General features: G+C 44.5%; 1 protein-coding gene across 1 annotated transcript in view; it reads right to left on the bottom strand.

Annotated features, from left to right (window-relative positions):
* The window catches only part of NSD1 (nuclear receptor binding SET domain protein 1), a gene marked incomplete at its 5' end in the record, with an annotated part of 41,666 nt that extends 26,844 nt beyond the window's left edge, over window positions 1–14,822 (bottom strand). Inside the window, 7 exon segments of the mRNA XM_009707566.1 lie at window positions 785–894; window positions 2,742–3,033; window positions 3,181–3,302; window positions 7,581–8,470; window positions 8,472–9,502; window positions 11,534–11,706; window positions 14,687–14,822. Coding sequence (XP_009705868.1) covers window positions 785–894; window positions 2,742–3,033; window positions 3,181–3,302; window positions 7,581–8,470; window positions 8,472–9,502; window positions 11,534–11,706; window positions 14,687–14,822 — 2,754 coding nt within the window.
* Between the last annotated feature and the right edge of the window lie 324 nt (window positions 14,823–15,146).

Here is a 15,146-nt window from a genome sequence, read left to right as displayed (position 1 = left end):
AAGACTTTCTTCTGGCTTTACACTTTTACGGAGCTTTAGACTGAAATACACTGGCCTCTGCGTTACTGCAACCATAACTGTATTAAGACTGTGCCACACAGAGAGAAAAAGGAAAGGAGGAAAACTGTTATTAATCAACCTAGAGACAGCAGCAACAAGTCTTGTGCACGTACACCACTTGAAATAATTACTTACAAGTTGCTTTTTTCCAAACCATGTAACTGAATATTTAGTGGAGAACAGCAGCATTTTCTTTAAAAATCTACACCAAGCACTCTATACTACATGCGATACAACTCAAGACTCCATCCTGCTACGAGTTCTGCGCTTACATACCATTCACCAGCTCACTTGGGAAGGTAACAAAGGAAACACTGCTCAGAGGAAATCTGATAGAAAAGGACAAAGCCTTAGGTTCAAGCTCCAAGCTACACTGCAACATAACAGTGACAGAAAAGCCTCTGTGCAGAACATTTCTGCTCACACCTTCCCAGCCAGCATCCAGATGACTCCTTTTCCATATAAATCAAAGAAGAGAGGAGATTTTACAGCCAAAACTACCCAATCCCCATTACAAGTGGGGCGGGGTGGGGAACACATCTGTATTCGGCAGATTTCTTCATCATAACACAGCAACCAGCACCTTTGGGAAGGGTGGACCTTTGCTCCTGGGCCACAGCCAACAAAAAAAAAACCACAGCCCATTGCACTGTGTCTCATTCATCAGGGTCTGTGTCTAGGCTCATTTTCTATCTGGATTTCAAAAGAGCTGGAAGGAAAGTACCTTCTTTGGGGGAGTCCACTCCTCCTTCTTTGGCATAAAGGCAGTGTCCAAATCATTGGATTCCAAGAGCTTTTTAGTGGGCTTCCTTTGACGCTTGCTTTCGAAGTTTCCTGCAATGAAACACTTCACATCAGATAAACAGGGGTTTTCTTCTCTTCAATCAGACTAAGACCATTAAGCAAATATCAGCCAACAGTTCAAAACTATCTGCTTCACCCTGTCTTTGAGATCATAAGCTCCTGGGACAGAGATGCCAATTACCTGTTTCTGTACAACTTCCACGAAAATGGACCTCAGTCTGCCATGATCTTCAGGCACACCTCAACATGCAATACAAAAATCCACCCACGGAAGAGTGACTATGAAGTTGATGCCAAGAGGTAATAGATCCTGGCAGTGCAACTGAGATCATAATTTCCCCATCACTTTGATCTGGCATAAGCCAGTCCTACCACTGACAAATACAGCCCTGCCTCTACTCCCACGCCACTTCCATTCATGCCGGATTCATGCCGTGCATAGTAAACAGGCTAAAGGACACACTCCTGGTTAAAACTACCTGGGAAAAGAACACCCCAAACAAACTAGCAGTGACCTGCACCGTTTCCTACTCAAGCATTTTGCTGGCACTCATGGGGTAACAAGCTGGTAGACCTGAGCTCATCCACACTAATTCTGGCAACAGTATAAACTTAAAACGACCAGGAAATTATGATGCTATGAGTGGAAGACACTCCACAGAAACAGCCTGCGATCCATCCTACCCCGTTCATCTGCTTGCTTTATCAGCGTCAGCTGTGTCCTTTCTGTGACACACACTTCTGTGTGCACTGCTTATGCAGCAGACACCTAATGGAGGGACAACACGGTATGGTTCAAGGCAAGCCTCTGTCCACAGCTTGTGGTCTGTGTGCTTCAGCAAGAGGTTAGTTTTCTCAGGAGGTAGAAGAGTTATGCAACCTCTGCATATTGGATGTTTGCTCCCACTGCTGCACCCTGAACTGTTCTCCTGCATCTCCAATCTCAGGTTCACACCTCCAGTTTTTCCTCCTTTAATCCCTCCAGCTTTCCATTTCCATCTGACACCCACAAGTCCCCAAAGGCAACCCCTCTGCCCTCAAACGTAACAGGTTAATTGACCTCCCAGTGACTGCACCTCTGTCTGCTTGCTTTAATTTTTTTGACCATCGGCCCTTTAGAACAGAAACAGCGTTACCTCCAAGTTAGCACAGCCAGAACACCAAGGCTTTAACCCTGGACATGTCTTTAGATGCTGCCAGAGAATGAACGTACTGCAAAGTAGACCCTGATATTGACTCTCTTGGAAAGGGAAAAAGCCTGTCAGACCACACTCGCTCTTTGCATACTGTGCCTTACTGAAAGCTAACGCCCTGGCTTGCTGCTACTACAAGTCTCTGACAATTTCTACAGATGTTTAGAACCTCTAAGAAAAAAAAAGTTTTTCCAGAGGGATTTCTGTGCTACAATTCCCCGAGCTCACTAGGAGAGCACAAGGTCATGCCATGAGCTATGCAGATTAGACTTTGCATATCAACCTCAGCACAGCAACATTCATCCAAAGGGTTTTAATAGCAGCAAGAGACCTTCAAGTTAAAGGAAGGCCACTGTTTGCAAGCACAGATGGCAAGGATTCAGAGAAAGAGTTGTGGCTTTCTTCATTTGGACAAAGGGGTGGTCTGTGCCAGGACTTAAGGAGGTCCATCACACACTACAGAAAACTAATAGCGTAAGTGTAGTCACCCAGCTGACTGGGTCACCCACTGCACCTACTTTGTCTGCCCTTCCAGCACCAGTAATGGTCACTGAATGAAGCAAAGCAAAAACAAACTAACAGATCAACAGCTACTAACCTTTTCATGCTGACCAAAGCAACAATTTCCACTGCACTTCTGACACATTCACCTACAGGAGCCGAATCACACAACCTCCCACTTACCTGATTTCAGGAATCTCTCTTCTGCATCTGGAGAAGCAGAAACTTCAGAAACATCTGAGGAAGACAGCACCAGCTCTGGAAAATCTGCAGGTCCTTCTAGAAGTTGATCAGTAGGATCAGTGGAATGCGATCCTAGTTCTGAGAAGGAGCACTCAGCTTCAAGGACGGGAGGGGACTCTTTGGTTGAAGATGGAGTTGAAACCAAAGAACTCGGCCCCCGCTGGGTATCTCTGTCAGGACTGCACTGTGCAGGGAGACTTCCTTCAAATTCAGACCTCACCACAGAATTCACCTAGCATAGCAAAACATGTTGGTGAAAACATTCAGCCTGAAGAGCACTCCACACAGCGAGAACACTCAGCCAGCAAGAACTCATCAAAGGCACGCAGACCAGAGCCCCACAGTAACAACCATGAAGAGCACATTAGCCTTCACCCACCTTTTGCAATTGCTCCTGGCCCTTCCTTGATTTTTTCTTGGGTGCAAATAAGTGATCATATTCTTCTGCATATTCCAGAAGCCGTTTACTTGGCTTTCTAAGGCGTTTCCTCTCTGAACGTACTAAGAAAAATGAAAGCAGCTTCAAGACTGTGTTTCTGAGATGATCACAAGACAAAATTCTCCTCCTGATCTGTAGATAACAGTTGTTCCTGCCTTCTCTTCCATAGGCTCCATGTGGGAAGAGCCCTGATACTTCTTTCTCTTTGATACAGCCTTATAATTTTTGAGCTTCCTAACTTCCACAATCCTGACATGGTAGGTGGGATTTTTAAGGACCTACGGTACTTCAAGCAGTTCAGATAAGAAATCAAAACACACTAGATATCTCACTGAGAGGCTCCTGGAATTTCACCCAACATCTCCACAGACAAACTACATCTAACCTTCTTGCAGTACTTTTACCAAAACCTAAGACCATTATCAACTCAGACTCATTATGCTACTTTTGCTGTTAACCCAAACTCCTTTGGTTTTAGTGCAGGGGCACGGGAAAACATTGTTTTCCCATAACACAGTTCATTCCCTAGTTTCACTATTAACACCTAAGCCTAATGCCTTCCTTTCCCCTCCTCCCTGCATATTTTTGTATATACTACAAGAGCCTTGTATTCCCCATCTGCTACTGCAAGCCCATTTATTGCCTTTGCTTCCTGACAATAGATTCCACAACGAGATCGGGGAGCGAACAGTCCTCGCCAGCGACTGCAAGCTCCTCAGGGCTCATATGTCTTTGTTTGCACAATGCTGCACCATCGCAAGGGAAACCCGGTAAGAGATATTTCCTCGATACAAACCTAACCACCCATGCTCTACCACCTTAACACCGCAATGCACGGCAAGCTCCAAAAAAAGAGCCCTGATGCTCTACATCATCTCTACTTAGCAAGCTGCAAAAGCAAGATGATGCAAGTTTATGGCTTTTTCTCACTTCCCGGAATACCTCTTACTCCCCGCTCCCCCTCTGCTTTTTTTTTTTTCCCACTTTTCAGAATAATTAAATAACACTGTCAAAAGATTTTCTCCTAGTCATGAAAACATTTGTAGTCTCCTGGAAGTTTAGGAACAAACTGTAAATACTCTTCTTTGCTTCTTTCCATGTGTAGGAGGTGTTTTTTTCTTCTTTAAAACGGAAACATTTTATAACAAAGTATTCCAGTGCAACACTTCAGAACAGGGCTGTTGGACAAGATTGCTACACTTTGTTGTGGCTTTGTGGTTAAACAAGCATGAAAATGTCAAACTCGGCCAAAAGAGAAGAAAGGAACAACTTTCTCAAACATAGCTATTTTCAGCCTCTATTAACACTCTGCGCAGGTGTCTGGGTGAAATACACATTTCAGCACACAACCAGTTACAGGATAAGCATCCTCACTGGGCAGCTATTTAGAGCCCCAAAGCCATGCAGTAGAGCACACAGAGTTGTGCCAGAAGGGCTGGCTTAACTGCATTTTTTTTCCCCAAAGCAAATCCTGGACAAGAATCCCAAATGCAGTCCTATTAGCACCAGCAAATCACTCACCTGACGAAACTATTACTTATGCAAGTTTTATGTCAGCTAATTCCAACAACCTTCACTTCTGCCTTATCTGCTCTAAATTGCACCACAAAGTTTGTAACAAAAATATGCCAAATGTTGCCATTCAACTATGATGAAGACTTCATGTAGTTGGAGTTCAGTGGAAATTACACACTTCTGAGGCAACCTGTTGTGATCTCTTATACTGATACTGCCTGCTGCGGATGAGGATTAGCCACATCTTCTCAAAGTGCATGCAAACAAAGGAAGCTCCTTCTCTTCTATAAGCTGCAGCTAGTCTAACTTCCAGCATCATTCTCTCTACTTTCTATGTAATTGGCCTTGCCTGATATAAAAGGAAGACTGGTTTTCATGAATGGGCTTTTCACAGCATTAGAGGTTTACTCACCACCCCAGCACACTGGGGATGTTACAGTAGTCCAAACAGCTCCTCATACATGGAGGCTCCGGTGCCTCCCTATGGCACAGCTGTACAGATAAGCTTTAGGTGTGCTTCAAGGTTCACACTCTATTTAGGGCAGGGGAATTAGATTACACTGCAGTTGCTGATCTGTCACTTTGGCAAGCAAACCCAGGCCCTCACTGTCGCTGCATCCCTGCATGCAGCATCAAGTCAGCTCTGTGCCCCTCTCCATCAACGCCACCTCGCCCAGGAGCCTGCTGCCTTCCTCTGCTGCTTCTCTCCTAACATTAGTACCTCTTAGCAGTGCTTCTTTTCTAGCTCTCTCTGTAGACGTGCATCTTCATCTCATGTAGCAACACTACAGGGCCACTTCAACTGCAAAACCACCATGAACCCATGAGAACCCGGCTGCATCTTAGTGCAAACGAGGAACTCGTTCCCTCCGGCAGGCTGCAACACTCCAGCAGAGCCTTGGCAGCCCCAGAACAACATGCATCTTGTCTGCTCTGCGAAGAGTCCTCAAAACCATGCAGCCATAGCCAGAGGAGTCAGTGAATTATTAAGCTTGTCATCATTTCAAATCAGAACTTTCACCCCATGTGTTACAGCCTACAGGCTCTTTTTCTGTGCCTGCTGTGACCCGCCTTGGGCAGGTCCTGTGACCAGTAAGCCAGGAGCTGCCTTTTCCAAACTGAGACAGAGGTGCAGGCAACCCTGCAACCACTAATAGCAAAATACACACCCCAAAATGTGCACTGAGGGAACACCTAAGTGACAAAATGCACACAGGGTCAAAATTCTGTCAAGTTATATTAGTTTATGATATTGCAAATTTAGTTTGCTGGGATTTTTATGTAAAAACATCATTTTGTTGTTTTCATTAAGGTTTTCTTCCCCAGATTCTTTGCAGAAGCCTGAGGATGGTATATCTTGAATGCATTGGACCTAGTCCCTCCATACATACGCTTGGGGGGGGTGGGATGGGCTTTAACCAAGTGTCCCCATCCCCGTAGAGGCAGGGCTGTCTGACCTTGTGGTCCTCAGAAGCCTCCTCCTCCTTCCTAGGTCATTTCCCTTCCAACGATGCTGCCATATTTCTGCCTGCCATCTTCCAGACCCACCTCCAAGCCCAGCCTCCCTGGCAGCTTCCCCCTCTTCTGTTCTCCACTTCAGCCCTCAGGTAGCCACACCAGAACCATAAATTAGGAAATCTGTGGGGTTCTCCAATTTATTATTATCAGTTAGTAAAATTCCACACTAAAATGCAAGAAAAAAAATCCCAACACATTGTCTAGATGAAATCCTACAGAACAAACCAAAGAGACTCTATGTCAAACAGTACTAGAAAAAAAAATAAGAGCAGCCATTGAGGCTCAGTTTCCCACAACTTTCTAGCACAGGTCTATCCAACTAACACCAAGCACATGGCTGTAAGGAACACATTATGAAGGTATAATTTAAAAAAAAAAAATCCCAAACTCAGAAGGATGCTTATTTCACCTTTCACTGTGGAAGAACTAATGATTTGTAATGTATTTAAACTTTCTGACCAAAAAGCTAAGCAAAATCCCATAATTGCTCTGCCTTCCTTGTTCTCCATGCTTACAGAGAACCAAAACCAATGTATCACACTTTCTTCAGCTCAGAGGTATACATCTTCATGTTATTAAACAGCCCCAAGATCCATAACTTATGCTTTAAATGAAAAAGTGTAAAATGTATACAAATACACACTCTGGCGCAAGTCCAGCTCCCTTACCTTGTGCAGAGAATTCAGACTGGGGAGCAAAGTTGCCAAGCTCTGTTTCTGAGTCCATCACACTGTTGTTTGGCTTACCACACACATTCAAACGTTTCTCAACTAAGTCTAAATGATTCTCATAGTCCTGATCTGTCAGGTCTCCCTCAAGCACCTTTGAATGAGGGGAATGCCTACGTCCCAAGCACTCATTTCCCTTCAGTGAAAAGCCACAAGAATTCAGGCCAAAGGCACTCTCCAAGTTTCCTTGTTCCCTAGATCTACTGAGGTGCTTATTAGATCTAGCACTGCTTTGGTTAAAACGCTGCCATCGCTTTTTGGGTGCTACATGATTTATATCATTAGACTCATCACCAAGAGAGCTCTCACTATTTGCCTCTGAATCCAAGTCTGGACTCGCCCCATTTTCAGCAGAAGGGCAGCTCTCAATATTTCTACCAGCTTCAGGTCTCCTTCCAATACGACCTAAATTGTCATCAGATAAACAGGCAGAGTCTTCATCAGTTGAATGTTCCGTTAAATCAACAGACTCTTTCCTCTCAGTATCTTCTGCTTCATTACCTAGAGGACTGGTAACCGAACCGTGAACGCGGAATGCATGTTCTCCTGAACCTCTGGATAACCGACTTAGCAACTTACTTGGCCCTCCTGGTTTTAAGTCCTTTCTGTTTGAAACTGTTTTATCTCCAAGCTTTGATGACTGCTTAGATTTTGAACAGTTGCGTTTGGACATACAATTTGTGCCATTTGTCCCAGAAACAGCAGCACTCGTGGGCTCCCTTTTACTAGTACCAATCCCCGTCAACTTGGTTGGAGGATTGCGTGAAAATGAGGAGTTGCTTATAGCAGAGTTTGGATTTACTGTTTCCTGGACACAATCTCCATTTTTTTCTATTTTATATGGGGGACCTACAATAGACAAGGACTTCAGACCACTTGTAGAATTGCTTCCAGAACCATCAGCTGTGCCAGGATTTCGAAATGGGACTATATTTTGACCAGTCATCAGTTGCTGTTCTTTTGTCTTACTGTCATGCATATCCTTCAACATCATTAACAAGGTGCTGAATTTGTAATCTGGCTCAATAGGCAAACGACCAGGACCAGAGGCGGAAGGGAAAAGTAAAGGTACTGCGGGCTTCGGAGTGCCAGAGTCACTAGCATCATCATTCATGGACCGATAAGACAGCTCCTTCAGCTCCGACAAGACGTGTTTCACCACAGCAGTCTCTATTTCAGCAGAATCCCTGGGTTTCTCATGCACGTTGTTTAACAGCTTCTGGCCATCAACTTTTCCACTTCTCTGAAGGCCAGAGAAACCTTTGGTATCAGAAGAGCAGCGATTCATACCACCCTCCTCTTCTGCAAGAGAAGGCTCCAACCCAGCAACTTTTTCTTTATGTTTGCATTTTATACTCCTGATTCCAGGCAATTTCATGCTTTTCGGTTTTAAGATTGCTTGATTTGCAACAGCAGGCCAGGAGCTGTCCTTGGAAACACTTTGGGGAGTAGCGTGCTTGTTTGCTAGTATTGTCATTTCTCACACCTGAAGAGCGCTCAAGAGCTGTCAATGACATCTCAGCATCAGAGAAGCCTATTTCAAGCTCTCCATCTGCAAATTCAGCACCAAGTCTACTGGTTACTGAACCTCCCAGAGGTTTGCGATCTCTGTATGACTTCTTCCTGGCCCTTCTGTTGCTCTTCTGAGAAAGATACATGGAAAGCTTAATGTTTCCACTTGATGTCATAGGAAATTCCTTCTCCACTTTATCTGAAGAATCACTAACTTCAAGAGCACTAGAAGCTCTCTCTGAACTTTGGTCCATGGTATCTACATCACTGTTCCCACCATCTGAGAGGGAAGAGGATGAATCTGATTCAGTTTGCTTTTTCTCAATACCAACATCAGACGCAGAATAGTGTATTTGTAATTTGGAACTGCACAAAATGCCCAGGGAGCTCTTCTCTCTCTCCAAAGATGTGCTGGAAAACAAACTCCCTTGGAGAGTGCTCTTCAGAGTATCACTTTTACGATTCTCATAGTCTGTTTTCAAAGATGTCTTTTCAAAACGTCTTTCTCCAAAGGAGGAAAGCAAATGTTTTTCCCTAGTGCCACTCGATGCTGTTAGGCTGCTGGCAATCCGGCGAAGTTCATGAGATGCATGTTTGTCTGGTAGGTCCCCAACAATCATGTTTCTAACTATGCTCTCTGGCATTTTTTCTTTGATTCCTCCCCTAGACGCTTCCCCTCTTGCGCCACTCTTTTTTACTCTAGTCCTTTTTCTGCTGTCAGAACTTTTTTTCACATGTGGCTTAATATGCAATTTTCCTTTTTCACTGGCCAGGTGTCTGGAGTCAAATGCCAAGGATTTAAAACAGCCATTCAGCTGCCTGTCCCTTTCTGCTCCAGGGCCATTGGCATAGTATTCTGACTGTACTTCCTTCTCGCTGTCCAGCTCGCTGGAGTTCTGGCTGCACTTTTGATCCTCTGGCCCCCCAAGAAGAATGTCTTCTGCCTGTCCAACACTGACTTCCCATTTAGCCATAAATCTTTGAGGAACCTTAAAGTTGGAGGAGACAAAAAAAAAAAAAAAGAGAGAAAGAAAAAATTTGAGCGGGTAACCAACAACATAAAAGCGAGATCTAGGTGCACAAGGCACAGAACAGAACGACAGTCCTGCATTTTGCATCTTTAAAGACAATCACACGGACTCCCACAGACTGTTCCCAGCAGACACAGAAAATACTGCTCCTGAATAAGTACTCTGCACTCCTGCTGAGCCCAATAAAAATCCCTGCGCATTCCAAAAACAGCAAAAAGGTCCCTGCAAGCACAAGTCCCCCAGGAACCAGATGTCCTGGCATCCCAGCACACCCTGAACACAACAGCCTGTAAAGGGGAATGCATATGGTATGGATCGCTGGCACAGAAATGCAAAGCAACAGCCAACAAGCCTCTCCAAGCAAATGCGGCATCGTTTTCCTCAAAATATTTGAGCAGACATGTTTGTTTTGCTCATTCTTGATTCTTCCTGCATCCGTTAAACTCTGAGCACGATACAATCTTCCCTCTCCATCAACTCGCCTTGGTACAAACATGAGATCCACACACACATCTAAAATGTACTCTATCGAAATCAAGATGCCTATTACTGAGAAGTCTCCCACCTTTAATTCTACCTTTGGTATATCAAAAGAAAACAAAACAAAACCCCAAAACACTCTGCATACTGGACAGGAACCTCTGCTACCATCTGAAACCATGAGAAACTTGTTTCTTATCTGTGTGCATAGTTTTTGGCTGCACAACAGCAAACCAAAGGCTTCACAACTGCTCCTAAAATCAAAACCGATTCCAAGGCAGGAGGAACAACTCAAATTTCTGACACTTTTCCTTTAAAAGAGAACCACACCAACAAAATCTCATCTCAGCAGATTAAAAAAAGTTTTATGGAGCCTGAGAGCAAACCAGCCAAATACTCTCAGCTTTGCATCAGATCTTGGCTTCCATGGATGCAAACCTGGACACTTACGCAAGCAACAAACATTTGATTCCCTTTACTGCAGCCACACTGGCACTGCCATTTACACACAGGATGAGATTCTAGCCATGCAGCACTCCTAGGACCAGAGAAGTTACTTGGGAGCATGTAAGTAGTTGTTAGGGGGCTGGGAACACAAGGAGAGAGGTCCTTAGAGAAGATACTGAATATGCCCTTGAAAAAGGAAAACCAAATGAAAGCACTACACCCGGGGACTCACCTGCAAGAGCACATTTAGTCTGACGGTTTTGCACTAACACAGGTTAAGTACATAACTGCTAACAAACCTCTTGGAAAAACAGAAAAAGCAACACCAGATACCGTTGCCTAGCATGACTATCTGCTCTCTTACAGTAATGCAGCAGCCTCTGTACTTCTTCACTTCAGCAATTCTAAAAAGTTAACTTTCTCCAGTCACCTTCCTAAAGACATAGACCAGACCCCTGTGCCATGTTACATTATACTGGCTACAACTGCTCCAAGCTGTTATGTTTGGAAACAGAGATGATGTGATGAGCCACAAAACTCACTCCCACAGGCTCACTGACAAAAGGTTTTTCCAAGTCAAATTATAAGTCCTAACAAGTTTCTATAAAGAGAATTACCGAAGCAGGGCTAAAAACCCCACTGCTTTATCTCAGTCAGTGATCTAGTGAAGCGTGCAACTCCACCTCTGCTGCAGATCAGCCAAAAGAGCCTGCCAGAGAGCACAGGAAGTTATTTAGAAGCGCACTGCAATAGACATCAGGAGAGGGCTGCGTCGCTGAGCAGATCTCACACCGACAAAGACCTGACTCCTCTGCCTCTCAGAGCTGTCTAGGGCAATAAAAGCAGCAGGCCACACCCCGGCATAAAAGAGAGCCTAGAAACTCCTGACAGCTTATAAACTATCCTCATTGTAAGGATGCAAAGAATCACTTCCCTGGTTGCGTTGCTGCAGTCACTGCCACAGAAGAGAGCTGTCAAAGTGCAATTCCAGGCACAAAGGAATACTTTGTACTGTGTAGATTCAAAGCAGCAAAAACATATTAGAGAAAACAGAACTTTCACCTTATGTTTGTAGCCTTTTTCCTTTTGCTTTCCTCTTCTCCGAAGAATAGGCAGCTCTTCAAACTGATGCCTTCCTTCAAAGAGGACAATAGCTTTCCCAGCAACCCAGGTTTTCTCTGAAGTTTCTCCTAAGGCATCCACATAGTACTCTCGGTACGGTCTCCGATTGGAAACTATTTTGAGAAATTTTACAGAATTAACCCCTTGCATATAACAATAAAGACACACAAAAAGAATCACAGGAAGCTGTAACAATTTGCCAGTTAATTTTCAACCAGTTTTTGCTTAATAACATTCCCACATGAATGCCACTTCTGGGGATTTCTACTCAGAACTAAGGGAGATCTTTTGTTGCTATTCTCTAAGTTGTTGTGGTTTTTTTCTTACAAGCAATTGATTAACAGGTCTAAGATTGGTCATCTCCCTAGAGCAAAGACTACAGTTTGGCTGCAAAAAAAATTCCAAAAATATCCAAATATCTTTTTCTTTGAGACACACAACATACTAGGCAGGACATTTCTTTTTTGCTACTCCCTGATTAATGATTAAACAGTCCAGTCCACTTGACCGTTGGGAAAAGGCAACAGTGTGCTGGTAGCAACACCCAGAAATTACATCCTTCTGGATAGGATTTACTCACACAGGTTGAATCTCCCCCACCATGATATATCCCATCTTGTTCAATACTTTGTTACCAAACAAACTCTTACTTAGGACACAAAACATTAACAGAAGTATTTAAGCAAGTACACATATGCACACACACTCTACAAGGACAAGGTGCAACACGACAAAATATTAGTTACAACGAGTATATCCATACTTTGGGCATGAAGATGCAGAGCAAGAGAAGAAGTTCAATCACAAGGGCACAAAGAGCTTTCAAAGGTGCTTTCTGTGTGAGAATGCTGAACAGACATGGTACAATTAAGAACTGAACCAGTACTGGGTATGCTGGTGAAAAAGGACAGGTTACAAGCACTAGAACAGAGCAAACAAGGCTTGAACAAGGGATGTAAACTTCTCCTTGCATTTCACTGCAATGTGTGCTTCACATTCTCCTGGGAACACCTTCAGCCTCTGAACACATAGCCTAGACTTCACAGTCCGTCTGGTCTGTGCTGCCAGCACAGTGCGGCAGCCTGGCCTTTAGCGATGCTGACACCGAGATTCTGACCAAGACCACCAAGAGGATGACAAACAATGACCAGGGCAACACCAAACCAAGGGCAAAGAAGACAGACTTCATCCATCTCATTCACAGCACTGGGACTCAAGCCACTGAGCCTCAACCTCCCAGCTCCAAAAATGTTTGATACGAGAGCTTGCTGAGAAAAGGCAAACTGCTTTAAACAAAATACCATGCCTCAAACCCAAGAGGAGAAGAGGTTTTTGCACAAGTGATGAGTTTGAAGCGACCTGCCTTGTTTTAAAGGGCTCGTTCCCTTGACAACAGGAGAGCCAAGGCAGGAGGACTGTGCTTCCTACAGTGCACACAAAGCCCTGGCAGCTTCCCCTGCCCAAAAGCACCAGAGTTCAGATCCACCCGCTCTGCCACCTCGGGATCGGGGAGGGGAGACAAGCAAATTACATACAGTCACAACTGGAAAATGCAATTTTCCCCAAGCTCTATTGGTTTGAATACGGATAAAACATGATGGAAGAGTCTATCCTGTAGCTGGAGAGCAGACCTTGCTGGAATTTGTTAATAGCATGCTTCCTCCCTGCAGAATTCCTGTATTAGAAATCCTCATACACAGGCTGAGAGGGGATTACTGGACAGCTATATACATGAAATCCTGTCCAAAACTTCATGGGGAGGGATGCGGGGGCAGAATATATGTCTGGCATATCTTCCAGCAACATCTTCAACAGGAATCTGAGAGCTCGAAAGGGACTATTTAAAACAGCACATCAAGCATTGTCTACAATCAGGAACAAATGCCTTCCAAAAGGATGAAGGAGAAGGTGGATAAACAGCAAGTAAGAAGACTACAACAACCAGACTTGGGGGCGACGTGAGCACAATGTTTTTTACTTCATGTCTCTAGAGAAATAGCAGAGGGCTCTGAGCTGATGGGCACTCAAAAAAAAGTCTACTTGCTCTCAGCACTTGGTTCTTAGGCTGGCAAGGGCCACAAAAACTGGAGAGAAATACACCGGTGAGTTGTAATCTCACCAGCCTACAGAGCTGTCAGTGGCAGACGGCGCCAGTTCAAGGGGTTTCCAGTTGCCCACAGAACAAAAAGCATCAAAAGGGGAAACCAGGAACACATAAATAAGCCTTTTCATTTGTGGCGGTCTCCCCCTGTCAGGTAGTATGATTCTAAAAGCAAACCAAACAATCACTTTCCTTCTGTTCTCTCCATCACTCACCTACACTTCTCTGCCTTGAGCTTGTAAAACTCTCTTTCTTCCTGGCTGTCCCCTGCGTTCATGCATGCACAGCTCTGTCTTATTTCCCCCCATCTCCTCCCCTCACACTCAGCTTGCTCTTAGTTTCTCTGACACACTATGGCCTAAACTTTCACATATGTGGCTCCATCTCCAGGTTTCTCGGATATTTCCCCATAAACAGCCCCTTGCTTCCTTCTGCCAAACAAGACCAAAAAAGTTTCACTTCCTTGCACACATTGCCATCACACCTTCACACATTCAGCAACTACACTGCACGACCCCACACCCCGCTTCTCAGCCTCTCCAGCCCCCTGTTCTCCAAGTCTGGCCAACTCTCTGTGTCCTCACACACTCCAGGTTTCCCAGCTCTGCTGACTCACCCATTGCATGTCTCTGTCCGCACCTCTCTGATCCACCCGTTTCTTCTCTGCAGCCCTTTTTTGAGAAGCTGTTCTTTCTTCTGCACTGCCCTGAGCTCAGCCCAGTTGCTCATCCTTCCTATACTCTGGGAAGAAAAGCCTGCATGTCCAACAGCTATCTGTGCCGCTTCCATCAGCCTCAACCTCATCTTCCTCCTGTCACCTCCCTGACCTAGGTCTACTTTATAGATCCAGGTCTTCCACAGTAGAGTCTACGTCTTCATACCTTTCAAAGGCCAAAAATGTGTTTGGCTTTTTTTTTTTTTAAATTAATTAAAAAGTGCAGCACCCTGCCATACACAACACCTCCACTTTGTGGTCTGAGTAGATACAGTACCTTTCATTTTTGAGTGACAGTCCAGCACTGGGTCATGACAAATTGTGCATGGCCACCATGGGCGTCTGTTGAACTTGGCCCAAACAAGATCCCCAACTTCATACTTCACTGGAGTAGGTTTCTTCTTGGCTCGGATCTTTGGGGAAAAACCAGAACACAAGAAATCACTAAAGCTCCAGATGCTTTTAAAGAGATTTGCCTCCCCCCTGTGTGCAGATTACATCTGGCCACCAGAGACATTTACATTAAAAAGTAAATCCTGATTTTACTTAGTGGCTCCTACACCTTCAAAGAACATGATGGTTCCTTCCATCCTTCTGAAAGAACAAAACAATAAACCGGGGTTTGAGATGTTTTTTTGTTATTTTTTTTTAGTAAGGAACATGACCTCTGGTAAATGACTGCACTCAAACTTCACACATTCAAGCAGGTAAATACTTGGAGTCACTATTAGCCCCCA

This window comes from Cariama cristata, unplaced genomic scaffold, assembly GCF_000690535.1.
Source record: "Cariama cristata isolate BGI_N322 unplaced genomic scaffold, ASM69053v1 scaffold17959, whole genome shotgun sequence".
NCBI lineage: Eukaryota > Metazoa > Chordata > Aves > Cariamiformes > Cariamidae > Cariama > Cariama cristata.
Note: the sequence above shows the minus strand (reverse complement) of the source record. Positions and strands in the feature narration are given on the sequence as shown.